General features: G+C 34.8%; 1 protein-coding gene across 1 annotated transcript in view; it reads right to left on the bottom strand.

Annotated features, from left to right (window-relative positions):
- The window catches only part of HMCN1 (hemicentin 1), a gene marked incomplete at its 5' end in the record, with an annotated part of 236014 nt that overhangs the window by 155432 nt on the left and 62393 nt on the right, over positions 1-18189 (bottom strand). The window contains 6 exons of the mRNA XM_081947388.1: positions 1952-2093; positions 4944-5219; positions 8077-8198; positions 13237-13381; positions 14136-14399; positions 15595-15715. Coding sequence (XP_081803514.1) covers positions 1952-2093; positions 4944-5219; positions 8077-8198; positions 13237-13381; positions 14136-14399; positions 15595-15715 — 1070 coding nt within the window. The remainder of the gene's footprint in view (positions 1-1951; positions 2094-4943; positions 5220-8076; positions 8199-13236; positions 13382-14135; positions 14400-15594; positions 15716-18189) is intronic.

The following is an 18189-nucleotide window of genomic DNA, read 5'->3' as shown; positions in this document are numbered from 1 at the left end:
TGGAGCAGGAACATGAAATATACTTACAATGGGAAATTACTGAGATTTAAAGACAGAATCACAAATTTGGGGCATGTAAGGATGCATAATTATGTAAATATAATGATGAGAATAGCTGGGAATTGTAACCAGGTCTACATCTCAGCCAAAAATAGGCTGGGGGGGTGAGTTTAAAAACACAATTACTATATATGTATACTTTTTTCTCTCTCTTAAAAAAAGAAGGAGGAAGATATCTGTTAAAATTAAATATGTATATTGAAGCCGTGGCAAGGGGGGCGTTCCACCAGGTTCGCCTGGTGCGCCAATTGCGCCCCCTATTGGACCGGGATGCCCTTCGCACAGTCACTCATGCACTGGGGACGTCCCGTCTGGATTACTGTAATGCTCTTTACATGGGGCTTCCCTTGAGATGCACTCGAGGACTGCAGTTGGTCCAGAACGCGGCCGCGCGGGCAGTGATGGGGAGTATGAGGTACTCCCGTGTAACACCTCTCCTGCGCAAGCTGCACTGGCTCCCTGTAGTCTTTCGGGTGCGTTTCAAGGTGTTGATCACTATCTTTAAAGCGCTCCATGGCACAGGACCTAGCTATTTGCGGGATCGTATCCTGCCCCATACATCCCTGCGACCAATTCGCTCTCACAGAGAGGGACTTCTCCGGGTGCCGTCCACTAAGCAATGCCAGAGGGCGGCGCCGAGGGGTAGGGCCTTCTCTGTGATGGGCCCAGCCCTCTGGAATGACCTCCCCCCGACATTAGGACAGCTACCGATCTCCGCTCCTTCCGCACGAAACTCAAGACCCATCTGTTCCAACTAGCCAGCCTGGCCTGAATTATAACTATATTTTCTAATCCCCCTGGATAATTTTTACATTTCAAATTAAGTTTGACTTTGGGTATTTTAATTGTTTTAATTGCATTATGTTGTTCTTAACTAATTGATTATTTATTTATTATGTATTGTACAATGTTTTTATATATCTCCTCCTTGTTATTTATTTGTTGTGTAATGAATTGTACGCCGCCCCGAGTCCCTTGGTGGAGAGGGAGCGGCCTATAAATTGGATTAATAAATAAATAAATAAATAAATAAAAGAAATTATAAATACCACCAACCTAAAATGGAGCTTGCTCAGAAGCTGGAATACACCAAGTAAATGAGATGAAGAGTGTGAGAGGTAAGGGAAGAAGAGAGGGGTAGGAGAGAGGGTAGCGGGGGAGAAGAGGAGGAGAGATAGAAGGAGTGGAAAGGAGAGAGAGGAGGAGAGAGGAAGGGGAAGTAGAGAAGAGGACAACAGAGGGAAGAAAGGAGGTAGGGAGGAGGAGGAGAGAGGGAGAAGAAAGTGACAGATAAGGTACAATTATGGTGTATGGAGAGCAGAAGAGCCAATAATTGTTTAATTGTTTTGGGGAGTTGATTGTAAGACAAATTGATGTAAACATTTAATAATATAATACGATGTTGGCTATGTAATGGCATACATGTGGTTATATGAAAATGAAATAATAAAAAACTTTATTAAAAAAAACATTGCCACTTGGAAGGGTTCATTCATTGTTCACTTCACTCCTGAGCAGATCTGTTGTAACACCATCCTACTCCCTTATTGCTTACTGTTTTAGCCATACAACTTGAGCCATACAACGTGAGAGCCATTTACACGCCATTCCTGCTTATGGGTCATTCCCATGTTTTGCAGGGGTGAAAGACATATAAATTCAGACAATGCTTATCAGGAAGCACCTTCCATGATCCTTAAAAAAATCACATACTTGGAAGTGTCTATGTATTTTCTGGCAGGCCAACAAAGTTCTGAAATTGAATAAGGATCTCTCCTTGTTAAATTTCATAATAGACATAAATTGTTGATAAAAGAGAGTTTCATTCATTTTTTTCTCTCAGTGATGGCAACATTGTTGGTGGATAGGGGGAGAAAGACCCTGAACATACCTGTTGGATGCCATAAGGAACATATCATTATGTGTCCACACCACAGTTGGCTTTGGGTAACCTGTTGCAGAGCAACTGATAGATACTTCAGACCCTTCAGTAAATGACTGATTCTTTGGTGATACAATAACTTTGGGGGGTTCTGTTAAATAAAATAGAACACAGATTGTTTATTGATGATTTTCCAAGCCATTCTGCCTTGCACCCATTGTTCTGCATACATGAAAATTTTATAGAATTCCCATACTTATAACCTGAAATCGAGGAACAATTTTATCACATTAGTGCATCTGTATGAGACCGCTAATCCAACCAATTCCCCTCAGCCTATTCTTTTTTTTTTAAAGGCTCACTTGTGCAATCAGAAGGAAATGAACCTTGTATTTTATATAATCTAAAAGGAACCTATAGCTCTTTTGGAAGGCACCAAGACAACTGTTTTAAATTCATCCTATATTAATCAAATATAGTAAGAATATTGTATTTCATATCTCAAAGGATTTTTTTTTCATCCTAAGATTCATTTGAGAGTTCCATCTGCATTCATTTGTACCAGTGCCAAAAGAAAGCAAATTTCAGGAAGAATTATTTTCACTAAGTTCCTAATGGCTTTTAAGGGCTTTCACTAAAGTTCTGGGAGTATCAATTTCCCACCGTTTATCTTCCTAGTTCCAGAAAACATAATATTTTTTGGTAACAGGGACATTGGTATGAATGGTATACAGTGGTAAAAAGCTTGACTAGTGTATTTTATGTAATAGTTGATTCAATTCATTGTTCAGCACATCTTAATCCATGAGCTAACTTGGAAATAATAAGTGTTTCCTGAGAAGACATCACTAATCTTCCCATTTCACAGATAGAGAATGAGTAAATAAGTCTACTAGATGTTGGTTTATATTAAAAATTAACAGTCAATCTGTGTTGTTCCATTGTTGACATATGGTACACAAATAAGTAATTAATCCAGAATACTTCAGTGTCCAAAGACTCAACCCTTTGGTTTACATTTTGCTTAAAAAGGGTTAAAAAACCATGAAGTTTCACAGAGACTGAATTTATTTATCATGCTAAGCTGCTGCATGATTGGTTCAATTTTGGCTTAACTTCTGTGGTATATTCACCATGCTTTGTGAATTAGGACTGTTCTCTAAACCCACTAGACCACTATTGTTTGTTCCACAAAGCATGCTTAAAGCAAACAATGGCTTAGCATGATGTGTGATCTCATGTGGCAATTGTGTTTGCAATGGATTAATAGGGTGTATTATGTGGCAAAACTAAGGAAAGGCAAGCATATGAGCACAAGCCCAAAATCCTGCTACCAATTTACCTATATCCAATGTTCTACATACTTTATGAGTTCACGTCAAGAAATATCAATGAAACCTGAAGGTGACTTACACTGCTTTAAAAACATGGGTTGACAGACATATCTGATAGGCTAAGCAGTTCTAGAAATGAAAGACTGGGGCCAAATCCAAATAGATCTATATGTTTTTTTCAATGTATCTGACACAACTGTTCTGAAGTGATCTGCCATGTGGAATGTTGCCTGAGCTATTTTAATTCCTTTTTAAACATTGCCAGAAACAGACCAAGAGATGTTTTAAATGCTTTGTGGGTTGAAGGAAGATCAACTCTTCTACTGACATTTGGAAACTAAAATTGGTTCATGTGAAAGTACACACTGTGCTTTAACATCACCTCTTCTGACAAATATAGTGTTATTTTATTACACAATGCATGAAATATTCAGAAATAAGGTTCTTTGATTAAGAAATACGTATTGTATATTATAGTGGTTTGGCTTGCAAAAAGTCAACAAAAAATACTGCAACATCCAGCAACCAACATCTGGAGCAATTACTAGCTTTGTTTTTTTTTATCCCAGCAGTATCCAAATGAGAAGGATAGAAAAAAACACCAATATAGCATTATTCTCATATGTGGCATGTTTCCTTTTCAATGGTGAAAGAGAAAAAAATGTTATACACAATGTCACAATACTGTGATCATTTCCAGATCATTCTTTTGTCTTCTCCTTCTTTGATTTAAGACATTTTCTCAAGGATTTTCTCTTCCTTGGATTGGAATTTCCTGCTCAGAGCCACTCATACCTTGATCATGCCTGGTGTGGATGATTGCAATGCGTTCTATATAGGGCTGTCCTTGAAAACTATCCGGAATTTGCAGTTGGTTCCAAAGACTGAGTTACTGAATGCAGCGGGTATCTTGTTGGTCTAGTTTTCTTAGGATTGTTAGGTGTGTGTTTTTTATTTTGTTTTTTAAAGAAATTTTTCAAGAACAAATTTACCACTTGAACTGCAATCAATTCCATGTCTTGCTTTTGCTTATTGAAAAGAACGTTTGTTTCCTTGGCTGATGAATATATTGTCAGCTTGATTTTGATGTGGTCCATCTGGTTTTATTCATGTATCCAAATAAGGGATTTGCAATAAATATTTAAATTTTCTTGGCAAAATTCTGTTACTCTTTTTCCTGCTTTGCTTTGTACACTGATTTTCACATTATTCCAGGTATAATTTTACTTTACAAACACACAAATACACACACACACATACCGTGGTCACAGATTGAAGACTATCTTTATCGTATTGATATGGCCCTGGTTGTGATCCATATGGGATCTAAATTATATTTGTAGCTTTATTTTTTTTTAATATATTCAAGTTTAAATTGTAGCAAGGAACTCCATTTACCATCAATGTTAATGTAATGTTAATTTAACTTAATACTAATATTATTATATTACAATACTTAATATTATTCTTTCATACTTTATTCCATGCTTCCAAACAATGTTCTGATTTATTTAAGAATAAGAATTTATTCTTATTATTAAATTTAAATATATATTTGTTATAAAAATAGAATTGCTAAACCAGATTAAAGTGGCATTAACAGAAAAAGAACAATGTTGCATTGTTTTGTTTTGTTTTAAAAGCTGTATATCCTGTTTTCATTTTACCTTGCACTGTAAGGAATACAGACGCCCTGGTGAAACCGCCTTCATTAGAAGCCACGCAGTTGTATTCTCCGGCATCTGAGATTTTGACTGTTTTGATTTCAAGAGAGAGATTGCTCATCATTCGCATCCTCAAGGGCTCCAGAAGTTTCACATTCCTGTTATCTCTGTGCCAGGTGAGATTGTAACGCACTGTGCTCATAGTTAAGCATGTAAGAATGGCTCTGTCACCAGGAGGGACAGTAACATTGTTAGGAACCTGTATGACAGGTGGGGGCTCTGTGCAGAAAAACATGAAAAACAATATTCGTTTGATCAAAAAGTTAACAAAAGCGAAGGTGAATTCTCAATTAATTAAGCAAGAGCTCTTTCTTGTTTGTGAGTCCCAAAGGTGCTTTTTTTTCAAGAGGCAACTGGACTTTCTGGTTTCTCTTTGAAGACATTTCACTTCTCAACCAAGAAGCTTCTTCAGCTCTGACTCCAGTTGCCTCTTGAAAAAAAGCACCTTTGGGACAACCATGACCTGAATGACTGAGAATCTCCATAGACACTCTTGTTTGAGTATCTCACCATTTGTGCACTCATTGCTACTTCTCCATCACTCTTGCTTCCTTGCTATTAATCCATGTCATCTTATCTGCTGTTACCTAGCTACAGAACCATGTCTACCACTGCTGGATCCTCTTTCTTGTTGCAAAACTCTTCTTGTCTACTCACCTGACAGCCTACCAGTAATTATACATTTTCTAACATGGAAGAAGGCACCTCCTTTCCCTCTTCCTCCACCATTCACATTAGGTGTCTTTTTAAGAAAAGTGTTCCTGGGAATATTAAATGTAATATTATGTAATATTGCCAGGAACTCTTTCCTTTAATAAAAACAACCTTATGTGAAACTTAAATGGTGGAGGAAGAGGAAGAGGAGATGGCTTCTTCCATGCAGCTAAATCAATCAAGTGATGCCTTGGGAAACATGTCACTATTGATAGCACCAGAGAAGCAACATGTTCTAGTGGCAAAAGAATGCACAAAAGAAGTTTCTTTTTTTCCTCATTTATATATTTTTTATTGTTTTTATAACACAATTTTTTAATTTGAACAGTGTGGTTTCTAGGTAACAAATGTGTTAAAATATAAACATCCTCATAATCATAAAAATCATATCAACATAGAAACATATAGTAGATACTATCAATCATTGTTATACAATATATCATCTTCCAAAATAACATCAATTATATAAGCATCGAAATGTTTACTAATAAGTTTTTCTTTCTTATATAATCCATATTTCATATAAACCCATCCATATTACCACATGTGATGGACATGTCCCAAAGCAAAAAAGTATTGGAAGAAAATTTGCATACGGCTAGAAGCTATGATAAAACAACACATAGACCTGAAACTTGAGGTATTCCTGCTGGGCATGCTACCAGAAAAGTATAATAAGGGTAATACATATTTAATCTTACATATTTTAACAACAGCCAGGATTGTATATGCACAATATTGGAAAAATGAACAAACCCTCACAAACCATAATGAAATAAAAAAAATAATGGGATGTGCAAAAATGGACATGTTAACATTAAAAATGAAAGAAAATGAGGATTCTGAATATTTTTTGATATGGGAATAGTTAGTCGATAAATACAGAGATCAGACAAAAGCAGTTTCTGATTGGTTCAACTCCTACAATTTATATTCCTAGAAGTTTTTTTTTCTTTTAAAAGATCATGCTTTAAAAAATATTTTGAAAATTAAAAAAATACCCTCTCTTCGGCAATAAAACCCATTACTAGACTTTCAATATCAACGTTTTATAGTCTCCCCAGTTTATGGAGTCTGTGGCAAAATATTCTCTGTTTACGAAGAACATTCAGTTCAATCATTTGTCTGAATTATTATAAACACTCCATCATTGGCATTCATTCATTCTTCCTTACTAATTGTTTTTAGAAAGACTTACAGTTCAAAAATAAACAAACTCCATACTTTGTCTACTTTTATTTATAAATTTCCATTTATCTTCCTTTATAGATTCTCAATCATCCAGCTCATGATTGTCCCAAAGAGGCTTTTTCCAAAAGACTTTCTTGGGAACTGAAGAAGCTTCTTGGATAAGAAGGAAAATATTTTCAAAGCAAAACCCAAGAAATTCTAGTTGCCTGACACCTTTGGGACTACCTTAATAGGATTTATTTTATTTTTGAGGGCATGTTAATATAATGCATATGTATGTTAAAACTCCTGCTGTTGTGATGACTCTGTCTCTATTCTTAAACTGTGTAATTTTTAAATATTTATAGATTAATTTTTGTTAGCTGAGTTATTATATTTGTCATATTTTATAATCTGTATCATATAATATTAAACTCTCAGTCCTACAGATACTTCCTTGATTTAATTTTCCCCATTAGGTAAAATAGCTGGATAATCTTTCTTGCATTCCCCTGAAGGAAATTTATTGGTTGCTATACTTTAATGATGGCTACAGTGTAAGTAAATATAGATGAAATAGATGAAATAGATTGAACATGCTAAACATAGCAACTAATTGATTTTAGGCTATTTTTGAAATTTGTTGACGGTTCACAGTAGAGTAATCCAAGAGTTTTAGGATTATAGGTTACCTACCTCTGAGGACAATTTATTTATGGTTATATTGTGAGACATGATCACTCCAAATGAGACATAGAAAAATTGTGGAAACCCCAGATGCTTTAAGAATTTGTTCTTTGCAAATGTCAAAATAAACAAATTTGATCCATACCTCCTATCCTCCCTACACTGAACCAAGAAACGGTTTCTTAATCTGTCATCATCATTATAAATAGTAGTAGTAGAATAATAGCACTATTATTATTGCCATTAAATTTATTATATCCACCCACTCCAATGGACTCTATATGCTTACAAGATATAGCTTAATTCAACCAATTAAAAATATACAATAGTCACTGGTTATACCACTTTCCCGCATAAACATCTTAATTTACATGACAAAATAATCAAAGACATATTTATAGTAGGCCTCAGAAATTCCAGTAAAAAACACATTATAATCTGACTTGTTTTATAACATTGCACCACAATAAATATATATGTGAGAAGCAATAGTAATAGCGCTAACCTGATACATCCAAAAATGTTTCTGCTTGTCCTGTACCTGCAGTACTGCTAGCGATACATTCATAATAGCCCTCATCCAAAAGAGATACTTTGGCAATCTCCCAATTTACAATAGCAGATTCTCTGCAACACAATAACAGCAAGAAAATATTAGGAATTACGGAAAATTTATCTAACGTTGGCTATAGAATTCTATGTGCAAAATCTACGTAGCTTCCCTACCATCTCCAAAATTCCTACCAAAAACAGGAAACTGGAACTGGAACAGAAGAAGGAGTGCAAGAAACTTGTTTTTCAACCAAATTTAGGCAAAAGGAGTTTCTACTATTTCTATGTAGCTTGGACTACCCAGCAGTTTCATGTATTCCTTAGCCCTATCTTCTTTCATGCTTAAACTAGCTCTAGTGGACTGACCATTCACAATCCTAAATTGTGCAAATAAAAAAGTTTCCTATTAAAGATTAAAAACAAATTGCAACTCAGCAGGGTTATGTCACTGAAAACACAGAAAATTATGAATACAATGTAGCTTCATGTTTTTAAAAGCATACAGCACATGCTCTAATTATTATTTTAATGAATTGTACCATCTTTCTCATATGAAAATGTTTCCCAAAAATTTAGTTTGATGGATGCTAAAAAATAAAAATAAAAAAGCCTGCTTCAAAATGCATTCCTCATAAATGTTGAATATATCAAAAGTGTTGCTTTAAAAAAAATCAAGCAATTGTTCCTTTCCTGATTTGTAGACTGAAGAAGTAAATCTGATCACATTGCTGTCACGTGATGTTTCATGACTTTTTCCCATTCGCAGAGCTGGGGTGTGTGTGTGGACTGCATGTGACACATTGTGCCAAGGGAGTCCAGTTTGACACCCCTGTTATATAATGTTCTATGATTGGGCCGATTGGGCCTGAATCACTGAAAATAATAAAAATAGTTTTGTGAAGGAACTATTATAATCAGACTACTAAAATATTATCTCTGCCTACATTTAATCAGGAAAAACTGGCATAATATAGAATTTGAACTGTTTTAAAAATTATTTATTGATTTATTCAGAAAATTTAAATACTTTTTAAATTTAACATGTATTCAATTAATTAAATTAATATTTTTAATTCATACAAAAGAACAGACTTTGGGGGCAACAACAGAACAACTATTTAAATCCCATTATTTCAGGCTGAACTCTCAGTCGGGCTATCTTATTATTTAATGTAATCAACATATAACAAGACATAAAAATAATCAAAAGGGGAAAAACCCAAGCAGTTGGCTTTTAAAATCAGAATTACACACCCAAGGAAGTATGTCTCTAGAATGACTTAATGCAGTTTCATAAAAAGATTGTGTAATAAATTGGCAGCAATTTATATAGTTGGATTACAACATTCATATTGTTAATTGATTAATTAAACAAATAGCCATAATCACACTATTGCTTATTTTGGAAATACACAGGAAATCCCTCAAACTGTTTCTGCTTCCATTTTTATGCTTTAGTATTATGAAATGCAGTTAAAAGATTATTTGCTTAGACAAAGAATCTTAAAGAATAATTATTGCTATTGTTTTGGAACATAAAATGCCTATAAAAATGTAAACTGAATCCAGACTGAAATCAGTGGATCAAAGTAGTTATGACTTAATCCCATTAAGTATGATTGACTTAGTCCAGATTGGAACATAATATAATTAGATCACTGTTTTCAAAATACCTAAGAAATCTTTTCCATACTTATTTTGGGAGTACCCTGTGTACAGAGGATAGAGAACAAGGTTCTGAGAACTGTTATAAGCTATCCACACAATCAGTATGCATTCCAGTGCAAAACCTAATTTCTATGCTGTTGTACTCTAAGGAGAGAAAGGGGCAGTAATAGTTAATGGTCATTTCAGGTCATCTCATTATTGGCAGAGTCTGATGGCTATCACAGAGAGCAGAATTCAGATATTGTGATTGAACAGCATACTGAATAATTTGTCAGTACTTAATTTGTATTATGTGGAAAAGAAAGTCAAAAGTACCCTTTGATAATCCTCCCGAGGAAAAACTTGAGTTTTTCCAGAAACTAATATGAAAATAATAATAATTATTATTGAAATAATAATTTCAACATTCCTACTCTGATTATTTTACTACTCTGATTCCTACTCTGATTATTTTCAGCAAAGAGGTATACTGCAAAATTGTAAGAAGTATATAGAACACTGAAAACGCCCTCCTTTTGCTAAATTGGCTTTACAGCAATATATAAAAAATTATAAGTTTAAATAATGTTTACATATTTTGCTAGCTATGCCAATCTTACTGTATTGATTAGGCTAATACTATATGTCAAAATTATTTATTCAATATATCTTTACTATATTACTATATCTTTACTATATTACTCTGAGAATGAGTAATATCATTTTCTAATGCCTTAAAATTCTCTATTGCTGACAAACTGTCTCCAAGATCCATTTTTGGATCAGAACCTCCCGGTGGGTGGGTGGGTGTGAAGAAGGGGCAGCATCTCATCTGACCCAGAGGGAGTGCAACAGGTCCCTCGTAGGTCAGAGATTTGCCCTTTGAATTGGAGCTGGGGCGGCAGCATGGCAACATGGCTGCACAAGAGCTGGCTCCAGGCCAAAGCAGCTGAACAGGAGTGTGCAGAGGTGAGATGAAAGCCTGGTAAGATCTATTAACCCACAGTTATAAACCAGAAATTGAAAAAGGCAAAGAATCTTGAGAGCATAAATAATATTGATGGACAGATTGGGGATTTCTGCGAAAAGAAAGAAGGGGGAAAATGGAGGGTTGAATCACTAGCCCCAAAGAGAGCCATTTGCTTGAAATAATTTGGACAGAAAGGAGAAAGAAGTGACAAACCCACTTAAACACAACCCACTTAAACACAAACTCTACATTTGGTTTTGGACTTGAAAAGATTGTGTTTTTAAAGGAATCTAGGAGCATGAAGATTTGCTTCATCAGAGTTTCTTTTAACTAACATATCTTAAGCAACTCCAATTAATGAGAACTGGAAAGCAACAAGGGAGAAAGATCAAGAAAAAAGCACCATCATCTTACTGACAACTGATAACCTAATCTTGCCTGTGTGGGAAATTTTAATTAACCAACTGACATAAATCAGAACTTGGAAAAGCAGGAGGAAAAAGAAACATACCTGAATTTGGCTGTATGCAAGTTTGTTCCAATTAATATATTTTGAGCAATTATAACCAACGAGAAGCAGAAAGTACCAAGGAAAAATAACAACAAAATCAAGAACTGGAAATATGAAGTCTTTTTTTTCCTTTTTTGTCTGCAAAAGATCAAAATGGCTCCAGCTTCTCTTCCATTTTCACAGTAGTTGAATTAACCAAATTTAAGGTGGACCAGAATTGTGAAATAAGATTGGTATAACTAATTGCAATTTTGGAACTGGACATTAAGGAAGAACAAAAGACCAAAATGGCTCCTGTCGCCCTTCCCCACAGCAGCTGAAGTAGAAAATTTTAGGTGGACCAGAACTCTGAAGAATTGTATAACTAACTGTAACTTTGGGACTGGACATTATGGAAAGATGGGAATTTGAAGAACTACATGAAATTATAAAAAAAATATGCATAAATCATTAAAACCAAGCCTAAATAGAATTCTGATTTCAGAGAAGCAGGTATTTAAGGAAGAAGGGAAGGAAGTAGGGGGGGGGGAGAAAATGAAGGGGCAGAAACAGTGGGAAATAAAAAGCAAAGAAAAAACTTCATAGGGCTTGGCAGTGATATAGGGAAAATTGTAAAGGGGGGATCTGTCCCAACAAAAGGGAACAAAAAGCAGATGAAAGATGTTTTGGAGGTTGACAGTGGCATAAGGAAAATTGAAATAGGAGGTTACGCCCCAACAAAGGGAAATATAGAAGATCTTTTTGATGGAGGCTTGGGGAAAATTGAAGAGGGTGGACATGTCAAAACAAAGAAAAGGGAGAAGGCAGGAATAGAGAAGTGGGACAAAAGACTCACTAGGAAAAAATCAGACAACTAGAAATTATTATATGGGAAAATATAAAGCTAAGGGGTTTATTCCTAAATATGACAATAAAATGGAGTTGCTCACTGACTGAATATGATAATGGAAAGATAATTAAATAAAGGTTAAACATATGGAATATGGACAAATACGAAACTGATATGGGGAGACTATAAAGCAGAGGTCTGTGATTCACTTTTATACATGATAATGAAACTGAGTTGCTAATTGATGGAATATGACAATAGAAGGACAATTAAGCATGGGTTATAATATATGAAACATGGGCATACAGTATATAGAACTTTTAAGAAGATGAACAAAGTGAGATGTGTACCACTTGTTATTCTATATAGTAGATTAAGGGAATTGTAATGAACATTGAACAGTAAGGATTGACATTTATAGGCAATTAAGGGTAATCAAACCAAGATATGGAAAAATGGAGAGGGAACATGAAATATACTTACAATGGGAAATTACTGAGATTTAAAGACAGAATTACAAAGTGTGGGCATGTAAGGAAGTATAATTATATAAACATAATGATGAGAATAGCTGGGAATTGTAACCAGGTCTACATCTCGGCCAAAATTAGGCGGTGTGTGTGTGTGTGTTAAAAGTATAATGATTATATATGTATATTTTTTGTTCCCTCTTTTTTAAAAAAAGGAGGAGGAACATATATGTTAAAATTAAATATGTATACTGAAAACGAATTATAAATACCATTAACATAAAATGGAGCTCACTCAGAAGCTGAAATACACCAAGTAAATGAGATGAAGAGTGTGAAGTAGAGGAGAGAGGTAAGGGAAGAAGAGAGGGATAGGAGAGAGGGCGGGGGGAAGATGAGGAGAGAAAGGAGGAGTGGAAAGGGGAGAGAGGAGAAGGAGAGAGGAAGCGGAAGTAGAGAAGAGAAGGGTGACAGAGAAAGGAAATGATATATATATATATATATATATATATATATATATATATATATATATATATATATATATATATATATATATATATATATATATATATATATATATATATATATAATAAGAGCACCAAAGTTTCATCATAATTTTACCCTTGCATAATGAAGACAACTGTCTTCTATTACCTCTTCAATTAAATTTAGGAAAAATTACTTACTTGGAAAACTGATCCATTCCCAGTTTAATTCCATTTCTTCTAAAGTGAACAGCAAAAGGTATGAGGCTGACAATGTGGCAAGAAATATGACTTGGTTGTAAATAATATCCTGGGGTTTTGGGGGGCATGCTGACTTTTGGAGCATCTAGTGAAAAAAATGTCAAACTGGTTATTTTTATAAAGGCTTGTCTTGTAAATTTATTTAATGTACATATACATAAATAGCCTATATCTATATTTCTGTCTGCCTTTCTGCCTTCCTATCATCTATCATCCATCTATCCATGTCTGTCCATCGTCAGTGTGACCTCAGGTCTCGAATGGCTCAAACCATGAACAATTTGAGTGCCGCCGAAAAATCCGCTAAATGTTGCATTCAGGTCATGAACACATCGTTGGGTGCCAAATAAACACAGTTGCAGCTATTTTCCCTGCTGCGGCGATTTCCCCTTCTGCGCCATTTTTTTTGTACGCGCACATGTGCAGTCAGTCTTGCTTCTGGTCATGAACAAATCGGGTGCCGACTGAAATCCTGGAACGGATTATGGTTGGCACCTGAGGTCCCACTGTATTATCTATCTATCTATCTATCTATCTATCTATCTATCTATCTATCTATCTATCTATCTATCTATCTATCATCTACCTACCTACCTATCTATCTATGATTAATATCTATCTACCATCTATCAATCTATTTATCATTATCCATTTATCATCTATATCTACCATCTATCAATCAATCTATCTATCTATCATCTATCATCCATCATTTACCTATCTATCTATATCTATCCATCTATCATCTATCTATCTTCCTATAAAGCTAAAGATTAAGCTAAATTGAAATGCAACTAAAGAACTCCAAATCATATACAGATATGACTTAAAATAGTTACCAGGAATAATATTAGAAAATGAAACACTTGAAACTCTCTGAAAGAGGTAATCTTCTTTGTCATAGCCAGTTATTTTAAGGAAGAAGGCTTCATTTGGTGGAATAAATTCAGAGATATTCCAGATTCCATAAGGGTTCATTTCAGGAAAGGGTTTTACAGGAACAGTCTTGAGGAGGTCTCCAGCAATGCTTAGCAGTTCTAAACGATCTACTCTAGCTGGAAGATGGATTCCTGTAGTATTGAGCAGAATGAAGGTAGGTATCCCTGTGGACCAAATGCAAATTAAAAATTACATCAATCATTCCTTTTTCATTTTTCTTAGGTAGCATAATCTTCTTTTATGTCACTGGAAGAACTTGGCATATTTTAGTTGTTCTAAAACAGAGTGGGAAATCTGGAACCTCTGTCCTAGAAATATATTTTGCCTCACAAAACCCATTCTGACTATATTGTTGAATGTTAGTGGCAGATCTGCTAAAAATCAACCACAATATATTCTGGTTTTGTTTTCTTTTCTTTTTTTTGAGATAGGAACGACACAAAAAACAGAATAAACTTAAATCCAGTTAAACAAAAGAAAGAATATTCTTCTAAAGTTTAAATAGGTAAGTACAAGTCCGTCGAGCTGCATGTAACGATGCTGTCCACTTTGCATTACAAGCCCATCCTTTTAAAGACCCTATTCCCCCAATATCAAAACATTGACTTCCAGGACTGGAAGTTGGCCAATTAATAGAGGAAATAAAAGGTAAATAAAAAGACAGCCATATGGCAAAACATAGCTCTCTTGATTTGGGAGGAAATGTGTCCATGCAGTCAACAAAAGTTGACCTTAACTCAAATGAGACTTTACTTTTATATTTCATGAAATACCTTAACCTTCATTCCTATAGTTGAGGGAACTTTCAGAAGGCTCAATAGTACTATTTAAGCTGATTTCTCTAGGAAAAGTGTGTCTGCTTGTCTGTCTGTCTAGCCTTTATTTTGTATTCATTTATTATAAAAAATAATCTAATTTTCCATTTGTTTGGATAATTTTTATAGCATTAAACCATGCTGGGAAATATCATTCCATTATCAGAAGGCCACAACTCAGTATAACTTCAAGGTCAAAACAAAAGACATACAGAAGTCAACATTTGAATTCAAAAGCCACACTATTCAGCTGGATTGAGTTCTAATAAGCATTATTAGAATTATTCACCATTAGTTATAACCAAAGGAAATAGGTTATAGTCATAGACATTTTAAAGCAGAAAAGTAATCTATAGCCATTTACGAGATCAAGTCAAGATTGTTCTCAAAATTGAACCTATTCCATTGCAGAAAATAAAACAAAACATTTATCAGCATATATATTTGTATGCTCTACTGAAGAAGGAAATTAGGCCTTTTAGTAATAAGCAACAATTCTGTAAGGTAAATACCATTCAAATGCAAGTTAAATATAGCAACTAACCTTGTACTGGTCTGGTAGAAGTCATTTTGAAGTCTATTGTAGGCTTCCTGGAAAATCCAGCTCTGAAGTCAATATTGCTAAGTCCAGTGATACGAATAGAGTGTCGTCCACTACTTGATGTCTACAAAAATAGTGATGAAGTTATTGCAATGTCATAGTATGAAGGTTTGTGTTCCACAAAATGTTACTATAAGTTTAGTTTATAGTTCTAGCATGTAAGGAAACACTGAAACAATGGACTTTCTTTTTCCTGAACATCCTGTATTCACTTATTTACAAGCTGTTCACTGCCAACACATAGCACATTTACAATACAATACAATACAAATTTAAACCTTAGGACATCTATAAATGTAGCTAAATTAGCTAAGTTCCCTTAGTTAAGGGAACATTGAGAGGAGAGGTCCTATATATGAATTGGATTGGATTGGATTGGATCATGTTTAGATACTTATTTTTCTATAGTGGATGTAGCCATCTTTTCATTCATTTTATTTTTGGTGCTCTTTTATTTGGATGCAATCTAAGTCTGAATCCACATGTTGACCCAGCTACTAACACAGATTAGAAGTGGCCTCAAATGAAGGAAAAGAATCACTTTCATCACATAGAAATTGCAAGCAAATAAATAGTTAACATGCAGTTAAAATTACTAAAATGAATGGAGAATCTACAAACCCCTCTATAGTCTTCACAAGCAGAGGAAAAAATTAAATCATATCAAATTTGAAAGTATGTATGGATTCACAGCTACCAAATCTATTTTGTCAAACTGAAGTGGTATATAGCAAAAAATATTCAAACAAAGATGTTTTCCGTGAAATTAATGTTTAGACAATCCAGTCAGACAAATCTATCTGTCTTCATTGGAAAAGCTGCTATTTATTTCTGTTACTTAACCTTTTGCCTCTGTAAAATCATCACACCAAGTTTTTTTTTGGCAAAGTCAAGTCCCTGTCAAGATCAATGGATTAGCAAAAATGATTTCTTTCTTTTTTGACTGCCAAAATAACTCCTGCTATCAAGTGATAATTAGCTACTAAGCGTCAGCTGGGCAAAAATGCCAACAACTGATCTCTTTTACAAGTTGACACAATATATGCATGGGCAATTTATAACAGGATTAGAGTACTTGCGCAACTTTCTTTTTTTAAATCGGTGCATGCCATTTAATTACCAAAAAACCAAAAAGAAAATAAAGTTGTATTTAGTAGTGAAAACAGTTCAGGGTAAAGAAATGTAATGCTTGTTTCTTCGTGGACAAAGGAACTTTTGAAATTGTCATTCTTAAATTCTAAGCCAGCTGCCAGTTTTGAGAAGGGACATCATTCTGGCAACTGCAAATTGCAAATTGTTCACTAAGGCCAGCCAGAATCTTTGGGCTAGTAATCCTGGCAAACAGATCATGCAAAGCCATAATGGGCAGATACATGTAACAGATTAAGCCAAAACTAAACAAACCACAGTATGGCTTTGTAATATTTGTGAATCAGTTCACAGACACAGTTCAATTATCTTGACAAATCTGATTTACTACCCCAAGTTTTAGTTGTCAACCTTGTAACAGGAAAACCAAATTAATTTGGTAATCTGATTCACAGGGATGAAGGTTAATCCTTTCATAAATGCATTCCTGTCTCTGTAACACAACAGCTTGTAAACGTGGAATACCAATTCTCTCCACGGGTATATCCACAATTAACTTTTAGAATATTCCTGTCCTGTGCTAATGCTGGCTTGATTCTGTCGGTACCGAGACATTTTGTCAACAACTTGCAAAGTATAAAGTCCAAACAGCAGATTACCACACACTTCCCTTGGACAATTCCACTCCCTCCCACCTTTTGGTCCCAAGAAAATAACAGCCAATCATTTTCCTTTTTGGACGGTGAGATGCCTTCTAAAAAGAAATATATATAACAGAAAAACAGAGTCGGAAGGGACTTTGGAGGTCTTCTAGTCCAAGCCCTACTCAAACAGGAAACCCTATATCATTTCAGACAAATGGTTGTCCAATCTCTTCTTAAAAACTTCCATTGTTGGAGGGCCCACAATTTCTACAGGCAAGTCGTTCCACTGGTTAATTGTTCTAACTTCCAGGAAATTTCTCCTTCGTTCTACGTTAATTCTCTCTTGATTAGTTTCCAGCCATTGCTTCTTGTCCTGCCTTCAGGTGCTTTAGAAAATAAGATGACCCCCTCTTCTCTGTGACAGTCCATCAAATATTGGAACACTGCTATCACTCCTAGTCCTTCTTTTCATACATACAGAGAGAAAATTAAATAATTTATATAAACAAAGTGAAGAATCAAAATACACATACATGCAACACAACAAGTAGCTTTAAAAATGTTTTCTTGCTGCCCTGTTTTATTCTTATGTCTTTTGTAGTTATCTTTACCCTGACAGTTACAGAAGCACAGTGGTTATAACTCTTGCCATGTTTGCTGGCATAAAATACAGCAGAAAAGAATATTTGTAGTGAAGGTTGAAGTTTGGGGTCCTTGATGCTCTCTTAGCTTGGTTGTTTACTCATCTAGCACTGATGATGTTACCTAGTTTAGTAATGAAATGTCTGCAAGAAAACAACCAAAT

This window comes from Natrix helvetica (genome assembly GCF_964273705.1).
Source record: "Natrix helvetica genome assembly, chromosome: 3".
Taxonomy (NCBI): domain Eukaryota; kingdom Metazoa; phylum Chordata; class Lepidosauria; order Squamata; family Natricidae; genus Natrix; species Natrix helvetica.
Note: the sequence above shows the minus strand (reverse complement) of the source record. Positions and strands in the feature narration are given on the sequence as shown.